This window comes from Schistosoma mansoni, chromosome 1 (assembly GCF_000237925.1).
Source record: "Schistosoma mansoni strain Puerto Rico chromosome 1, complete genome".
Classification (NCBI taxonomy): domain Eukaryota; kingdom Metazoa; phylum Platyhelminthes; class Trematoda; order Strigeidida; family Schistosomatidae; genus Schistosoma; species Schistosoma mansoni.
In genome coordinates this window covers 24,764,756-24,780,797 of record NC_031495.1, presented here as the reverse complement: position 1 = coordinate 24,780,797, position 16,042 = coordinate 24,764,756, and the positions used below count along the sequence as shown (strand labels likewise).

Below are 16,042 nucleotides of genomic sequence, written 5' to 3'. Positions count from 1 at the left end.
ATTAAAAACATTAAGAAGTTCAACAATGACAACAATTACATTCAATGATTCTAGTCAGTTGTCTTATCGGAATTTGTTAAACAATTCATTGGAACATTATAAATGACACATACATACAGTCAAAATTACGCTCTTCAAATTTCACCTTTTATATATTTTTTTTATATTTTCATTTTGTTTAATTATCTTAATGTTATACATGCTGTGACAGATATGATTCATATCATATATTACAAATTGTATGTTTCCTTATAAATTCACTGATAAGAGACAATATCTAATGTGAATGTAATTTCCTTCTCTCACCTCTTACGTTTTTCTATACAATATGTTATATGAACACTCATCACTTCACATCACATATCTCTTAAACATACCTAGTTTAGACTTTTTGTTAACGTTGATTGGATGACCTATTCAGTGTATAATGAACTCGGAGAACCATGTACCTATTTATATTCGATAATTTTGATGTTTGATTATAATTCCTTGAAAAAGCTTGGACCAGATCGCCAGGCGAAACGTTGGATTTAATTAAAATTCATTCGCTGAGATTTTACAAATATATTATTCCTATTTAATGTCTTACATCAACTCGGCGCTCAAATACTGTGAGACTATTCGCTCTAATTTAGACGAGAGTTCTTATATAAACCGATAGTGAGCTGAGGCGAAACCACAGTTAACTATTAAGTTGGGTGAAACTCAAAAAAAGTAATCTGCCGAACGTATAGCTCAGGATAAATACTTTAGATCAGAAATGGTACTTTTGTTGAGTAAGAACACAGCAAAAGTTTGAGAAATGCAAATCACGTAAGTACTAAACTTCCCGTCTGAAAAGCGCGCGTTCAGATAGGCTTCCAAGTCTCACCGTCTTATAGGTTATATAACTCGGAACCTTTTTAACAATGAATCACGTATTTTAATGTACAAATTTTGTGTTTGACCACTCCTAGAATGCTGCGCGTTTATTCTTAGTAGTGCGCGCATAGAAGATATATTAAGGCCATTCAGTATGCAGAAACCTCTCATTACGACATACGTAACTGCTTGCCACTAGCGAAACAAACACATTCTAAAACATCTCTCTATATGAATTGCTTTACCTGTAAGTTTTCTATACTCTGGAATAATCTATCACAATCTATCCGTACGATAAAATCTTTCCCATTGTTTGTTCGCTGCACTGATGCATGCTGCTCCTCTGAAAATGCATTAAATGTTCTAGTACCAGTAAGTGCATCTTACTGCACTCCGACTAACCTTTTGGACTCATATTATTGAAGATACGACTAGTATTCTGATTTTACAACCTGCTACCAGTAGCACCTTCTATATGCGGAGCTTTCCCCCGATCAATGGAAATCAGAAGTCAGACGAGAAGAGGTAGGAAAGATATATTTGATACGTTATCAATATATCGAGAAGCGTTTATTCTAAGCTGGCTAGTGAACGTAGGAGCAGTGTCCCACGCTGAGTCGAAACGTGATCTGGTACGGATGCATGACTGAAAGCCTTCAGTTAAACAAGTCCACTTAAACAACGTGGTCAGCATCCAATGTCGAACACTTAGAAAGCTGTTGACTTTGGGGAATTATTTACAGCTACATTATCAACAAGAATACTACTACATGCAGCTGCAGTGAATTATTTCCTCACCATATAATAACGACTCTCCAAGCTTTCCTAATTCTCAAACTCTTCTGTATTCACATGCACTTACAATCCGAAAGAAGATACGAGATCCCACAAATACAGAAATTCAGAAGAATTTTTGATAGAAAGATTTGGTTGGAAGCATTCATCTCTCTAACACTAATAGACTTAGAATGACGATGAACATGAGGGACGAATCGACTACTTATCTTAAAGCATGACACTGTATTGTAGACAAAAAGTTGTATATTATGGAACAAGCTAGGGTTGTCATCGCATTGTCGTTCTGCAACCAGTCTAAACTAAAGGTGAAGAATACTTATAAACATCTTCGTAAACATCGTCGAAAATATGTACACTTTTTCCAATATCAGTACATGAGCTGTAAGAAATCGGTCAGCTGAAACTTCGGCAACTCCTCTCTAGAAGTGTCTAAAGTCGAAGAAGATTTGTGAGTGCTGGTATCCTCCCTCGCTCCAAAAGGCTAAGGACACTCTGAAACGCATCCAACGGTGAGCCACGAAATCAGTTTGTGGACTCAAATTCAAGCCTTATGAAGAGCGCCTCCAATCACCGAAATTTTACCTATTAGAGTACAAGTGTCTCAGACGTGATCCTTTTCATGGCTTACAGCATCCTTAACAATTCTGGACATTCCCTTAAACATCTATATAAGTATAGCTCCAACACAAACTTTGGGGGTAACACCCAGAAACTGGATACTCAACACAACAGAACGGATTGTAGACATAACTTCTATTCTTTAAGAGTTGTCAAATGCTAGAGTTCGCTGCCGGCTGAACTGGTCCAAGAGACTTCTCTGGAGTCCTTCAAGAGGAAACGTGACCTATTCTTAAGGACTAAGGATAACATATTATTATGATTTACCAAATTCTTATTTTTCCTCTATCATCGTTAATATACCTAGGTTCTTGCCTGGACGTATTGGTCATCCACTGCTACTAGATACGGAAGCTCGTTAAGCGAAAGCTTCTTCTATTCCGTCTACAACCATTTGAACCATTGTCATACATATATTGGACAAAACATAAACTAGACAATTTGAATGGGCTCGTCACTAGCTGGTATCGTTAAAGATGCGGTTATGGAAGTCTTAGTTTGATATGCGATTATCCCAGACTATTTTTATTCTAAGTGGAAAATTTGCTGACCACTTTATACGATTTGGTGGGTACACTCCCACTCCCTTATCGCTGAAAAAGCTGATTGCATTTGGTAAAGTCGGCTCTGTTCAGAAGTCTGCATCATTCTTGGCTTATGAACTTCCTGTTCGCCTGGCAAATATTTTGCAAGAAATTCATTTACTCCCTGAACGACTCGTCAGAACCCCTTCTGCATCTCTTGTGAGACGATGGTATGTTTAATTTTTAAAAAAAATATACTCCTATAGGTACGAGCAAAGCTTCTGCGAATTGATGGACTTCGAAAAAATAGAATGGGACGAAAAAAGTTTAAATCAGTTCAATGAAATCCTCGCCAGTATTCGTAGTCGTCACACGACTGTCGTTGAAACGATGGCACAGGTTTCTGTTTATTTCTTATTCGATATGCTAGATATGTAATCCAGGGTGTAATGGAAATGCAGGGAAACTACAAGACTGATATAGTTACCAACAACCAGGTGCAGTACTTCTTGGACAGGTTTTATATGATGAGAATCAGTATTCGTATGCTGCTTAGCCAGCACTGTAAGTATATATATTAAACCATGAAATTTTCAAATGTTTCTTACCATTGTTTAGTTGTTCATTATCCAGAACAACTAGGTGCATCAAGACTTTTTACTGTGTAAAACGTACCCATGTTACACATCATGTGGTTAAATGTTCTAACCTAGTCCCTTTTTAAATTTTTCTATCTAATAGCTTTATAAATGTTTAAGGATTAAAATCCTTTCTAGTGAGTTTTTTAAATCCTTTGAAAGACTGTAAATGGGTAACATTTAAGCTAGTTTAAAATTAGTTTAATGGCATCGTATTGAGGTAAAAAAAGTTTCAACTGTTTGTTATTTATTCTAGTGCTTATGTTTGGTTCAGAGTTGAATAAACATAGAAGATACGTAGGCTCGATTGATCCTGATTGCAATGTTCGAGAAATATTGGATGATGCACACGAGGATGCCAAGTTTCTTTGTGAGCATTACTATTCGGCGGCTCCTGAAATGGAGGTCCGGGTGCATAGTGGTAAGTTCTTAGATTCAATTAGTTTGTCTTTGTGTTCAGTACTTTGAAATCCGTTTCACAATGGTCCTGATTGTAAAACGATATGTGAACATGTGACGCGATATACAGACTTACTCAAAGCAACGAGACCAAAGTATTTGTTTCCAGGTGACACTTCGTTAATAACGTAAAGCTTGTAGTGTATTAAATTCGGGGTATAACTTCAAGTCATTGTAGTATTGAATTTCACCGTCCTTCGAAATTCCTTGGTACCTCACCAGATTGTCTGTTTCAGTTAATACATGGATAAAAGTCGGACATTTTACTGTGGTGAGACAATATTCACTGGTATAATAACATACATTTCACTAGTATAAAGTCAAAATTATGTACAAGGTTTTCAAATCTTGGGAATCTTATGTTCTTGCTTTCAGTTAACTTATTTATCTGCTCTTGGATTTATGCACATGACCAGAATTATAGAATTATAATAATTTTAAGAGGAATCACTGGTTAATTTTTTGCACTCATGATGGCTCCACAATGCCATCATGTGCTTTAGACAAATTTTAATCTTGTCAACAGGCAACGGTTGGGCCAAATACTTTCAGTATCACTATGTAAACTCAAAGTAAGGATAACGAGATACGACAACATATGGTATGCCTTTGGACTGGTCTTTGATACCATTAGACTATTGTATCCCATACTTAATTTAGTAAACTTAAATCAACAAACTTTAGTACTTAATAGTCATCATATATTAAAGTTTTGTACCGAGTAAAAATTTATGCAATTCAGATAACTGGTGATTCCCTTTGCTTTAGAATTACACATAACTACTGATAAAGCGTCAGTATTAGTTATTTATTATCACCGTCGTAATTTTTTAAAATTGTTGGTTAGTTAACTTGAACTATCCAAATGTGCAACTGATTACCATAGTTATAGCTCTGAGTAAAAGTACATTGTAACTTAATAAAGTTGACTGTTCTAATAGTCGTGATGTGGATTACTACAGAGTATACCAACCTTTGATTGTATATCTTTAGACATTCTTCAAAACCATAAATCACGGTTATAAATTTAGGTAGTTACTCCTGTTGACGTGATATATACCCGTAGTTAACACTTTAGTTTTAATAGTTAAATTCATAAGTCAATTAAAGCTAGACCATCATAGAAACCTGGAAGCATTGGACGGCCGTTTCGTTCTAGTATAGGACTTCTCAGCAGTGCGCGTTCACGATCCTGCCCGCGGGATTGGAACCAAGGACCTATCATATCGGATGCATTTTTAGTGATTGGGAATATACCGTTTTCACTATTAACATAAACGATTCTCTACACTTGACGTTACTTGAAATAACGATTGGTTTTCCAGAACGTTCATAGTTTTTTCCAATATTAATTCTGACAGATTAAGAGTTAGGGGGTGTTCATAATTTAGATTTGACGCTTTCTTACATTTTGTATGTTTTTAATCATGTTAGTTGCTTCGGTCTGGGCACTCGGGCAGTTTCACAGCCCACACACAAATCAAGTGACTTGTGCGGCGCATATGTATTCGGTGCCCTTTTGTACCAATATTTATGTGTTCAAATAAACAAATAAGTTGCTTCTATGTAACTAATTGTCATTTACATTATTTAGCGATTTAAGTTATAACATGACCTAAAGAGCTCAATGATCTTGTAATCCGATATAGTCAGTAGATCTTTGTTGTCCATTCATAAAATGTTGCTCTCTTGAGTTTCTGAACAAAGCATTTTGAGGTAATTATAAGTTGAAACATGATATATGTGAATTTTGAGTGCTTCGGGTGTTTTGTAGAGATACAGAGGAATTGTATGAGTGTTTTTAGGCTATTATACACAACTAAGTAATCTCGTTTATCGAGTCCATTAAAACGGCCGGGTCACACTTCACGAAAGTCAGTTTTATAACTGTGGGGACCAGACACCTGGGTTTTGTAGTATTTAACCACCCTATGAAGGGCAGCTGGTTTCCTAGACTTTATTTTATTAAAACAAACTTTCTGCGTCGTGATTAACTAATTGGGTGTTAATATGACCTAGATTTCGTCAGTGTAGCTAAGCGGTTGTAATGGTGAGTTTGCAAAGCTATGTAGCACACCATCTTTTTCAACTTTCAGCAGCTGGTAATCAGTAATCAATATAGGATCCGGCACAAACGTTGAGCGCCTGGGAATAAATTATCACAGGACAGTTTAGAAACAAATGCGTATTCTATTCAAATCATATGCAACCAAATAGTGAGACCTGCGCAAACATCGATACTTAGATATCAAGATAAACGCACTAACAAATGAATGTTTGTTTACGGAAAGTTAACCGAACTTTTAAATTTGCTTATAATCGTTTAGCTCTATCCTACCGTAACACGGAGTCAGCCAAAACAAATGAATATCATCTAAGTATCCTGAAAATGATACCATTGCCAAATTAGCACTGACATACGTTTCACTTTGGTTATCTCCAAAGTCAAAGTCACAAAAACTACTGAAGATGTTAGTCAAGTTTGGAATCGTGCTGCCTATCATGTGGTCAAGTACTATGTATCTTTGCCAAAGCATGTGAGTCAAGCTTGTTGATTGACATATTCAATGTAAAGTCGGATTTGCGCAAAACATTCTTCATGGACTAATAATACAAGACCGATAACTCATTTTCCTTATCACAAGAGTATGAATCTATGCAACCAGTGTTTGAAGGTCAATAACAAGGAATGCATCGTGATAGAAAATCAACCAAAGTCATTCACTTTACGTATGGTCTACGTTTGGTTCATAAATCCATTGTTCGCATGCGGCTACTCAACATGTTCAAGCAGAAATCAACTGTGTCGCTGACAACTCTGTAAAGAAAGGTCAGCGGTAAAGATAATAGGCAATCCAAAGTCAAATCAATCAGAAAGAAATTTTAAAAAACCCAGAAAATGCCTGAACTCCTACTGCTTTTGGGCTAGTTGTTTTTCCATCACTTTCTTCTGGTGCTGTAAACTGTACGTAGATGGCTGGATCGTTAATAAAGGACTTAACGTCGGTGGCTTTCCCATATGGTATACTTGTCGGATATTTTTACAACGTACAATAACATTAGGAAATCATTTGTTCACATGTTAATACACACGTGTACAGAAGTAGGTGAAAAAGATCTAAAAGATGGTCAGAGGTGAAAATAACTTGATTCAACAAGTTTTCAATGAATGTTTTTTAGCTTCGTTTCAGCGGTAAGCTACTTTATGGGGACTGAAATCACTGAATATTTTGTTACAGTATGATGTGACTCAAAAGTCAGAGATAATGGATTCATTAGGAGGATAAAACAAAAATATTTAGTTGGATTTTCTGGTATATCGAAACCTTATATTATGAAGTAGATTGGTTGAATCTTTTCCAGGTGTTACATTTGTATGGTCATAATATTGACAAATATGACTTTGATCTTAGACATTTCTTGGGATATCTGGTTGTGTGAACGGAAGTCAAAGGGTTATGTGGAACAAGGTAAATGTATTTCCATGTATTCGTTTATTTTAATGCCTTTCAGCACCGAGGAGTCGAAGAGAGATTGGGATGCGATAAAAACTTGCTTATTTATGCCTGCTGACCCTAGTGGAGGAGCATAGGCAGCCCACCAGCATTCTCCATCGAACTCTGTCCTGAGCAATCCTTTCCAGTTGCTGTCAATTCTTTTGATGTCTGTTTATCATTCTAGGCTCAGTGTGTTCTTTGGCCTTCCTCTTTTCCGCTTCCCTTCCGGATTCCAAGTTAGGGCTTGCTTCGTGATGTAGTTTGATTATTTCCGTAATGCATTTCCTATCCACCTCCAGCGTCTTTTCCTGATTTCCTCTTCATCTGGAAGCTGGTTTGTCCTCTCCCATAGTAGGTTGTTGATGATGGCATCCGGTTGACGGACATTTAGTATCTCGTGTAGACAATTGTTTATAAATACTTTTACTTTTTTGATGATGGTTGTAGTAGTTCTCCGGTTTTCAGCTCCGTACATTAGGACTGTCTTGACGCTCGTATTGAAGATTCTGACTTTGATATTGGTTGATAGTTGTTTTGAGTCCCATATGTTGTTCAACTGTAGGACATCGGCCCTGGATTTGCCAATCCTCGCCTTTACGTCTGCATCGGATCCTCCCTGTTCATCGATGATGCTGAAGAAGTACGTGAAAGTTTCCACCCCTTTCAGAGTCTCTCAACCGAGTGTGGTTTGTTTGGTATTCTCTGTATTGTATTGGGAATCTTGGTTTTTCCTTTGCTTATTTTTATAAAAGGTAGAACCAAAAAGGGAATTCACATTAATTGAGAGGATTGTAGTAGCTATACATTTTGTGAAGTAGTTGTTCACTGGTTGCTTAATTATTTTCAACAGTTAGGCTGTAGATCCAAACTTCATTTAAACTAGATATTTAATAGTGTGAATACTAGGATATTGAGAATCTAGCATTCATGATATCGTGTTCTGTCTGTTAAAATTTTATCATATCTTGAATTTAAATAAATCCATGGCATGATTAAATGTCTCGTAACACCTCACCGCAAATTAGGCTTTTCACTCTGGTATCGACTGGTTTTGTTAGTCCAAATTAAATCGTTAATATATTGATGATTACTTTTAGGATAGGAAAATTCGAGTCATTCCGTTCCGTTTCAATTGCCAAGCGTTAGCGCACAATTAACTGTGTTTATCTGCACATGGATGCCAAGTTGTATATTCTCTTTTAATCGTAGCGTCTCGCGTAATTGTTTATGATAAGAGTAAAATATGGAATATTATAAGTTGTTTCCCATCCACATTTCAGTACTGTATCAATCGATTCACTGAAAAAATAAAGGGTGTTGAGCATATGTGCATCTGTATACCGTTATACTAATTTTTCTAATGTATGCAAGTTTTAATCAAGTATTGGGGAAAATCTATGAAACGAAAGCTTTATTCGCGCTTATAGTTTTATTTAAGGACGTATCTCATAAAGTAACCTGTTTGATTTATTCACAAGTAGTTTCCGATCACAATTACCCCCATCTTTTCATTTATAATGTCTATATAAAAATATATATGTTACTATCAAAATGAGGAATTTTCGATTACTTCGTTCTTTGCAGGTGACAATGCAAAAGTTGAATTTGTCTATGTGCCTTCGCATTTGTATCATATTTTGTTTGAACTGCTGAAGGTAAGTTTTTATGTTGTTAATTTTTTCATGTTTAAATTTCACCAAAATTGTATATCTACATGGAGATGAATGATTTATAGGAAAAATGACTTCAAGTAGTTTGTTTCGATAACCTCATAATGAATTGCTCAAAATAAAGATCATGTTACTTATATTCGTAGGCGAACGAAAAGTGTTATAAACTATAAAAATATTACTACTAAAATTTGACTTCATAGTTTCAAGAAGACTGAATATAATATAGTTTGTTTATTATAGTATTAATGTAGTAACAACGTACCGAAAAGCAAGAAAATGACATTTCATGACCCCATATGTCTTTTACAAGGTAATACAGCTTTAGGTAGTATAAATAACCAATCGAATCACATATGGTCAGTGAACACAAACAAGTTTGGGGATGAAATCGTAATGTTTGTCGAAAACCATGTGATTTAGTGAGTATGTGTATGGGTGCAAATAAATGTAAGATTATGCCAAGGACAAATGTTCCTCGTTTAATATATAAATTCATAAGTTATAAAAACCTAGGTGACTTGGTTTATCTTCGATATTCTCTGAAAGAAGTCACAACTTCACAAAATTACCCTTTACTATAAAGTGCATCACAACCAATGTAATCCAAACTCTAGTCACAACTTTCTGTTGAAACTAGTGGGCATGTCTTTTATTCGAACTAAAGACTTCGAAAGCTTAGTCGTAGTTTTATGAAGATCTTTAATGCAGCTGTGTTCTATAATTCTCCACAGTTTTTCTTTTCTACTATTGAATTTCTCATTATACGTGTTGGTAGAGCACCCTGTTTCAGCAATAATGAGTGGTAGATATGTCCACTGCTGAGTTACAAAACCTGGATGTACATCTTTGGCTCAATGATATTGGGTTACAACAACGTCCCTGAATTCACTTGTCCTATGTCCTCATTACCTGGAAGTTGTCCTCTACCTACTGTTTATGAGAAACTACAGATTCCCTTAGTTGAACTTTGATAAACCCCCTGTTCAATCGAATCAGCTTCCCATTTAATTTATGCTGTCATTAGTAACACTTTCAAAGAATCATTTAAGGTAACATAAAAAAGTACCTTTCTGATCAATAAATGTAGAGTTTGGATCAACCTGTTTTCATTACAAGGAGTCGTGGAACTAAAATAAGTGGGGATTTGAAATTTAAACAAGCCGCTTATTGTCCAGTCCATATATTAGTCAGTGTATTAGATCTCTATTCGTATGCTTCTTAAAATCTCATTTTAAAGTTATTGTATCCTATTTTAAACTTACTTTTATTAGCTATTAGTATATGTAGGATTAAAATTCGATGTTTGTGTTGATTTTTATTCTTCACAGAATGCCATGCGAGCAGTGGTGGAGTACCATAGTAGTGCTGATCACCTTCCTCCCATTAAAGTCTTGATAGCAACTGGTCAGGAAAACGTGACAATCAAAGTAAGAATAATTCAGGATGATTTACACCTCAATATTAAATTTTATGTGTACTATAATTTGTTCATTAATGTGTGTGTATATATAGTAAGAGTTGATTATTACTGAATGACTGACAAATTAGAGTCTGGTGCAAATGTCTGTTAGTCCAAATCGTTATACCACTACAGTATGACGAGACGAAATCGATATAATAATAAAGTAGTTTTAATAATTGTATTAGCAATGTTAGTAGGGGAAGACTAAACTTTGTGAACATAATTATGTTGTATTAATGATATCGTAGTGTCTGTTTATAAACCCTAACGGATTTTTTGTATGAAATGTATTTCGGAAAAAGCCATCCGGTGTTGTATTAGAACTTGGCATAATTTACTTTCTTTTGCATTCGGTTAACGCGCTACTATCATAAAGTTGCAATGCAGTTTCTGCGACTTCATACTTACCTAGTTATTTTCCAAAGGTTGAGGTGCTTTGATGTAAATCGTATCTAAGTTAGTTTTATGACAGATGAGATGTTTCTGTTCTGGTGAGAAATCATAAAGTGTTGTAATTGGGATTTTCGATTATAAATATCTGTTTTGAAATGATTACGTTTGGTATAAAAACCGAACAGTTAACGTTGTAAGGAAAAAGATTACGTCATGTAGTGACTAAAGATTCAACAGCTATTGGAGATCAGGGCGTACTGAACAGCCTACATTTTGTCCTAGTATGGGACTCTTCAACGTTGTACATACACTACTCCACCAGATATCTAATATCGAACCTTTTTAAGCAAACTTGTCATCTTTATGTCACTGGGATCATGTGCTTCAGTTGGTATATATATATATATATATATATACATATATATATATATATGTCAATTTAACATTTTGTAGCTGAGACTCAAATACTATAAAGTATTGAATTAGCTGACATTGAAATACCGGCATTAAACCTGTTCGCGTACAAATTATGGAAAGGAAATTTATGAATTCTGAATATATCAGAACGGCTTTTGTGAATATCATAGTAATTTTAATAGTTGAGATCATGAATCAGTTGAAGCTAGACCACCATGGAAGTTAGACATTAACACCGTTGGATGCCGGTTCAGCGGTCTAGAGTTTGAGCGCTTGCGCGCGAAAATGATAGCTCCTGGGTTCGAATCTCGCTAGGCAGGATCGTGGGTGTGCACTGCTGAGGAGTCCCGCAATAGGACGAAACGGCCAACCAGTGCTTCCAGGTTTTCGATGGTGGTCTAGCTTCAATTGATTCATGATCTCAACTTTTAAAATTCTGATTATGTAAATAGAAGTGTAGAATAAATTTTATCTGAAAATTTGAATCTTATGAATATCCAATAAAGTGCCGTATTATTGAATGATACCATTTGACCCTCACCGATCTCGTTGAATGGTGCGAATTTGATGAAAACTGTCTTTTATTTCATTTTTGTCACTATTATTTATTAAGGAATTGTCGCTTATGCCTATTCCATGTACTACGTATGACTACCAATGTAGTGAACGAGAACACAAGTGGGGACAATCGAATGTATTTGAACACAAAATTACAGAACATCATAGTAAAATCTGAGAACCATACAGTGAATATTTAATTTACAAAATGTCAATCAATTGTCTGGAACTTGACTGCTCGTTTTGCAAATATCAGTCAATCGTCTCAGACTTCAATGTTCTTGCATTTCCATACGAATTGATTTCTGTTCCCGTTCTTTCTTCCTCGATCTTCTTGAGCTTCTGCTACCAGACATTCTATTCCTGACTAGCGTTATGTACTACTTATGTCGACATAATCCATTTCTTCTCCTTTGAGTCTTCTCACTATTTATAGTTACATTTTAGTGGCAGCTTTGAAATGTATGACTCGTCCTCGAATGCAAGCAGTACTCGACAGTTGGTATCAGTTAGTTGCAGTGGTTGATAACTGATTGAGTTGGTGTGTTTAATATTAATCTACTTACTGTCTAAACATTTTTGGCTAGTAAAGAATTATGATAGTAATAATAGATAGTCGTAATATTGTTGCTGTTGTTTTGAATCTTTTCTAAATCAGATTTCTGATTTGGGTGGTGGTATCCCACGATCTCAAATGGATTTAGTTTTCAATTACACTTATACAACTGCCCGGCAGGCTGAACGATGCGGTGAACCATCTTTATCGTCCATGGAACTCGGACCTCCTGATCAAGGAACCAATGCTCCAATGGCAGGTTATGGTTATGGTCTTCCACTTAGTCGATTATATGCAAAGTATTTCAATGGTGATCTTATACTATCCAGCGTAGAAGGCTACGGAACTGATGCTATAGTATATTTAAAACGTAATGCTGCTGAGGCTGACGAACTACTTCCTGTGTTCAATCGTACATCTGCTAAACAATATGGAAGTGCTAGTATCCCGGTCGCTGACTGGTCTAATCCTCATATAACAACTGGTTGGCGACGAAATTAAATATCCCTTTATTAAAACACATTTTCACCATAATAAAAAGTTTTTGACTGGCATTTTCTCCTTTTTTGTGGATCTCAATACTTTAGTTTTCCATTTTCCCTCTTCCACCCATCACCATTAGATTTTACCTTGGCACTATAACACACCAGATGACATCAATGTGAAGCTCAAAAAAGTTTATCAATAGTAAGTTTTAGAGTTTTCGAAATTCCTTTCGTTCTCTGGTGAATATATTTCAGAGAGGAATTCATTTATTTAAATAACGCTTCTCCATTTCAATTCCTATTGTTATGTATTTCAACTTTTCTCCTTTTAAAAGTAATCACACATTCAGTGTGTGTACTCTTATGAGTAAAATAAGATTTTCTCCCATCATTACATGAAATCTATTGTTCTTAACGTCCGTTTATTTATTATTGTTTGTTATTTCCAGGAAATGTTTAAGGTACAAAAGGGAAGCAAAAAAGAAAACAGAATGTCTGGAAACATTTTCGATTCATCTTATAGTCCTACATTAAATGTCTTAGGAAACACTCTCTTAAGATTTTATAACTGACATTAATCTTAACATTAAAAAATTAATATTTATTGTTTTCTGTCTTTACTATCGTTCTTATTTTTCATATTCTTCATCTTTTTCATCTAAATCATCTCATTCCTTCCGAATATGTAACAAAAGACATGTAATTCAATATATCTGCTAAAAGATCACTAAATGTCTCTGATCATTTGCTTTAACAGTGTTTGTTGAATTGTAGAATATTTTTGTTTATTCATACCATACTGATTTTTTCAATTTCAAATAAATTTTTTTGTTCACAAATAACTTTAGTTTAGTTTAATATTTTAAAGTTACAGTCAGTTTAGACTTGTAGGATGCGAAAAATGCTTGCAAATAGTAGTTTTCGAATTTTTGTGTAAAATCGCGATAATATGTATTCACAGGAGGGATACTTAGGGGTTTTTCAATTTTGTGTTGGTCAAGTAAACGAATCATAAGGTCAGAAGAGGGTTTTATGGATATTATCGTAATTTAATAGTTGAGTTCATGGGTCTATTGAAGCTAGACCGTTTCGTCCTAGTGTGGGACTCTTCAGAAGTGTGCGTCCACGATCCTGCCCGCAGAATTCGAACCCAGGACCTATTGGTCTTGTGCTCGAACACTTAACCTTTAGACCACTGAGCCGATATCCAATGATGTTTTGTTTAACTTCAACCAATCCACGAAATTGAGCCACCGTCCACCATTATCTTCAGTGAGTTAATATCTCACAACAGATCTGGTTGAACTCCACTGGTCACTGCTCACTAGAACTCCAGGAAATAAAACGACAAAAATTATTTAACTAAATAAGTTTTCATGGTAATATCTTATCACATTTTCATTGTGAATTAATCGTAGATGAATAATTCTGACAAACTTGGTTTTCTCATCGCATTGTTCAAATCTAGATGAATAATCATTGGAAATAGGAAAGTATTCAAAAACTTTCATTCTATTTAAATTCCAAATATAATTTTCACAAATAATGTCTTCTCTATACTTGACATCCAATTTCTATCATACTATTCGTTCAAATGTTGACAAATATTCGTATAAGTGTTTAATAATAAATATACTTTTTGTTATGTCCCAATGAGTGGGAAGTTTGTATTTCTGACGTTTCGTGACTCAATGTCAGCCGCTTCTTCAAAGTAGATAAGTAATCTAAATGTTATGTTTAAAGGGAAATAAACTTTATAATTACTGTTGATTTGAGATTACTTCACTAATCTCGTATGCAATCGAGGTAATCTGTTGAGTTCGCTCTATTACAGACTATATGATAAAAGGAGAAAAATCATTTACATTAAATGGTTTTGTAAGTACCAAGTTTTTGGCGTATTACCCTATTATGTACAATAAATCGGTGTTGTTTAAACAAGCTGAAGTGTCAAGGTTATCAGTTACGCTGAAATAAACTTGACTTGATAAAACCAGACAGTAAAACAGTTGACTTATTTTCAGCATGATTTGTTCTTTTCAGAGCTAAATCGTATTTGCCCGACGTTTTAGTTCAATCAGTTATGAAGTAATATCACAATTCTGTATGTTTAACGAGTTTTATTTCAGCGTCATCTTTGAATATGAATTATTCCAGATGTGGGAGTATGTCATCTATCTAGACTTATTAATGAATAAAAATTCTGTTCCTGGCTGATCTATAAAAGAGCGTAAGTTTGATTTGATTTTATTAGTTGTTTGAGTAGAGTTCGGTGCATCTAAGTCTTATCTCCCTCACCGTGTTGATTATAGTAGTGGGGGTTAAACAACGAAATCTAAATTTCAACTCCTTTGTTATTCATGTTAGGTGCAAAAATCAGGTCGGCCGATCGAGTCCTCATGCGTTAAGGATTCAGACTACTAAAAATACACGTCTTCGCTACACACTTTACCTATTGCTGTCTCTCTGATTCGTATAAACAGTCTGGCTTTCTGGATATATAGCTCGATATGAAATAAGCTGAATAATATAACACCATTTCGTTTCCACTTATACTAATGTAGTTAGTCTTTATTTACTTCCCAGAAATGTATTTTAATATTTTGTTAATTTTCTTCCTGTAAAATATCGTCAGTTCAATGTACCTTACCTGGTCTAACATCAGTGTGTTTATTTCTCTCTAACAGTATTAATGACCATAGATGAATCATCTTTCGCTATAGAGAAACATAATTCATTCCTACGAAACTATTAAACAGGTTTTTTGATACTAACATTTATTTGTGTTTTCAATCGTTTTGCTAACAAAAATATGTGGAATGTATAAAACTGGAGCATGAAAACACAATCTTTTTGTGGTATTAATCACAGTTAGATAAAATTGTATGCTTGGCTATCTAATCTGATTAAAATCATAATGTCTATATGTACACTTGTCAACGAGTTAACAAATTACCCTAGTGGATCATGACTGATCAATCAAATCTAAACCTATTTACACTTATGTGAGCCACAGAAGTGTAAATCATATTTTTTAATTACTAGTAACTTGACATTCTGAAGATTTAATGTACACCGAATGTAAAAAACCCAATTCCTTATG

At 34.8% G+C, this 16,042-nt stretch overlaps 1 protein-coding gene and 1 non-coding gene across 3 annotated transcripts; one reads left to right on the top strand and one right to left on the bottom strand.

Moving 5' to 3' along the window:
• Nucleotides 1-28: 28 nt before the first annotated feature.
• On the bottom strand, nucleotides 29-100 carry Smp_tRNA_01064_Pseudo_CGA.1.1. The gene has a single exon. It is a non-coding gene (tRNA).
• Nucleotides 101-2,716: 2,616 nt separating this feature from the next.
• Smp_068170.1 (putative pyruvate dehydrogenase) lies at nucleotides 2,717-13,775 on the top strand (the record flags this gene model as incomplete). 2 transcript variants are annotated; one of them, XM_018793780.1, is made up of 7 exons in its annotated part: nucleotides 2,721-3,031; nucleotides 3,068-3,200; nucleotides 3,245-3,365; nucleotides 3,696-3,860; nucleotides 6,344-6,435; nucleotides 12,557-13,141; nucleotides 13,389-13,775. In XM_018793780.1, exons 1-6 carry the CDS (start codon nucleotides 2,781-2,783, stop codon nucleotides 12,953-12,955), a joined length of 1,161 nt encoding a protein of 386 aa, XP_018648259.1. In that variant the 5' UTR covers nucleotides 2,721-2,780. The 2 variants fall into 2 exon arrangements, with proteins under 2 accessions (XP_018648258.1, XP_018648259.1); XM_018793781.1 differs by lacking the exon at nucleotides 13,389-13,775 and having other exon boundaries at nucleotides 2,717-3,031; nucleotides 3,232-3,365; nucleotides 12,557-12,955.
• Between the last annotated feature and the right edge of the window lie 2,267 nt (nucleotides 13,776-16,042).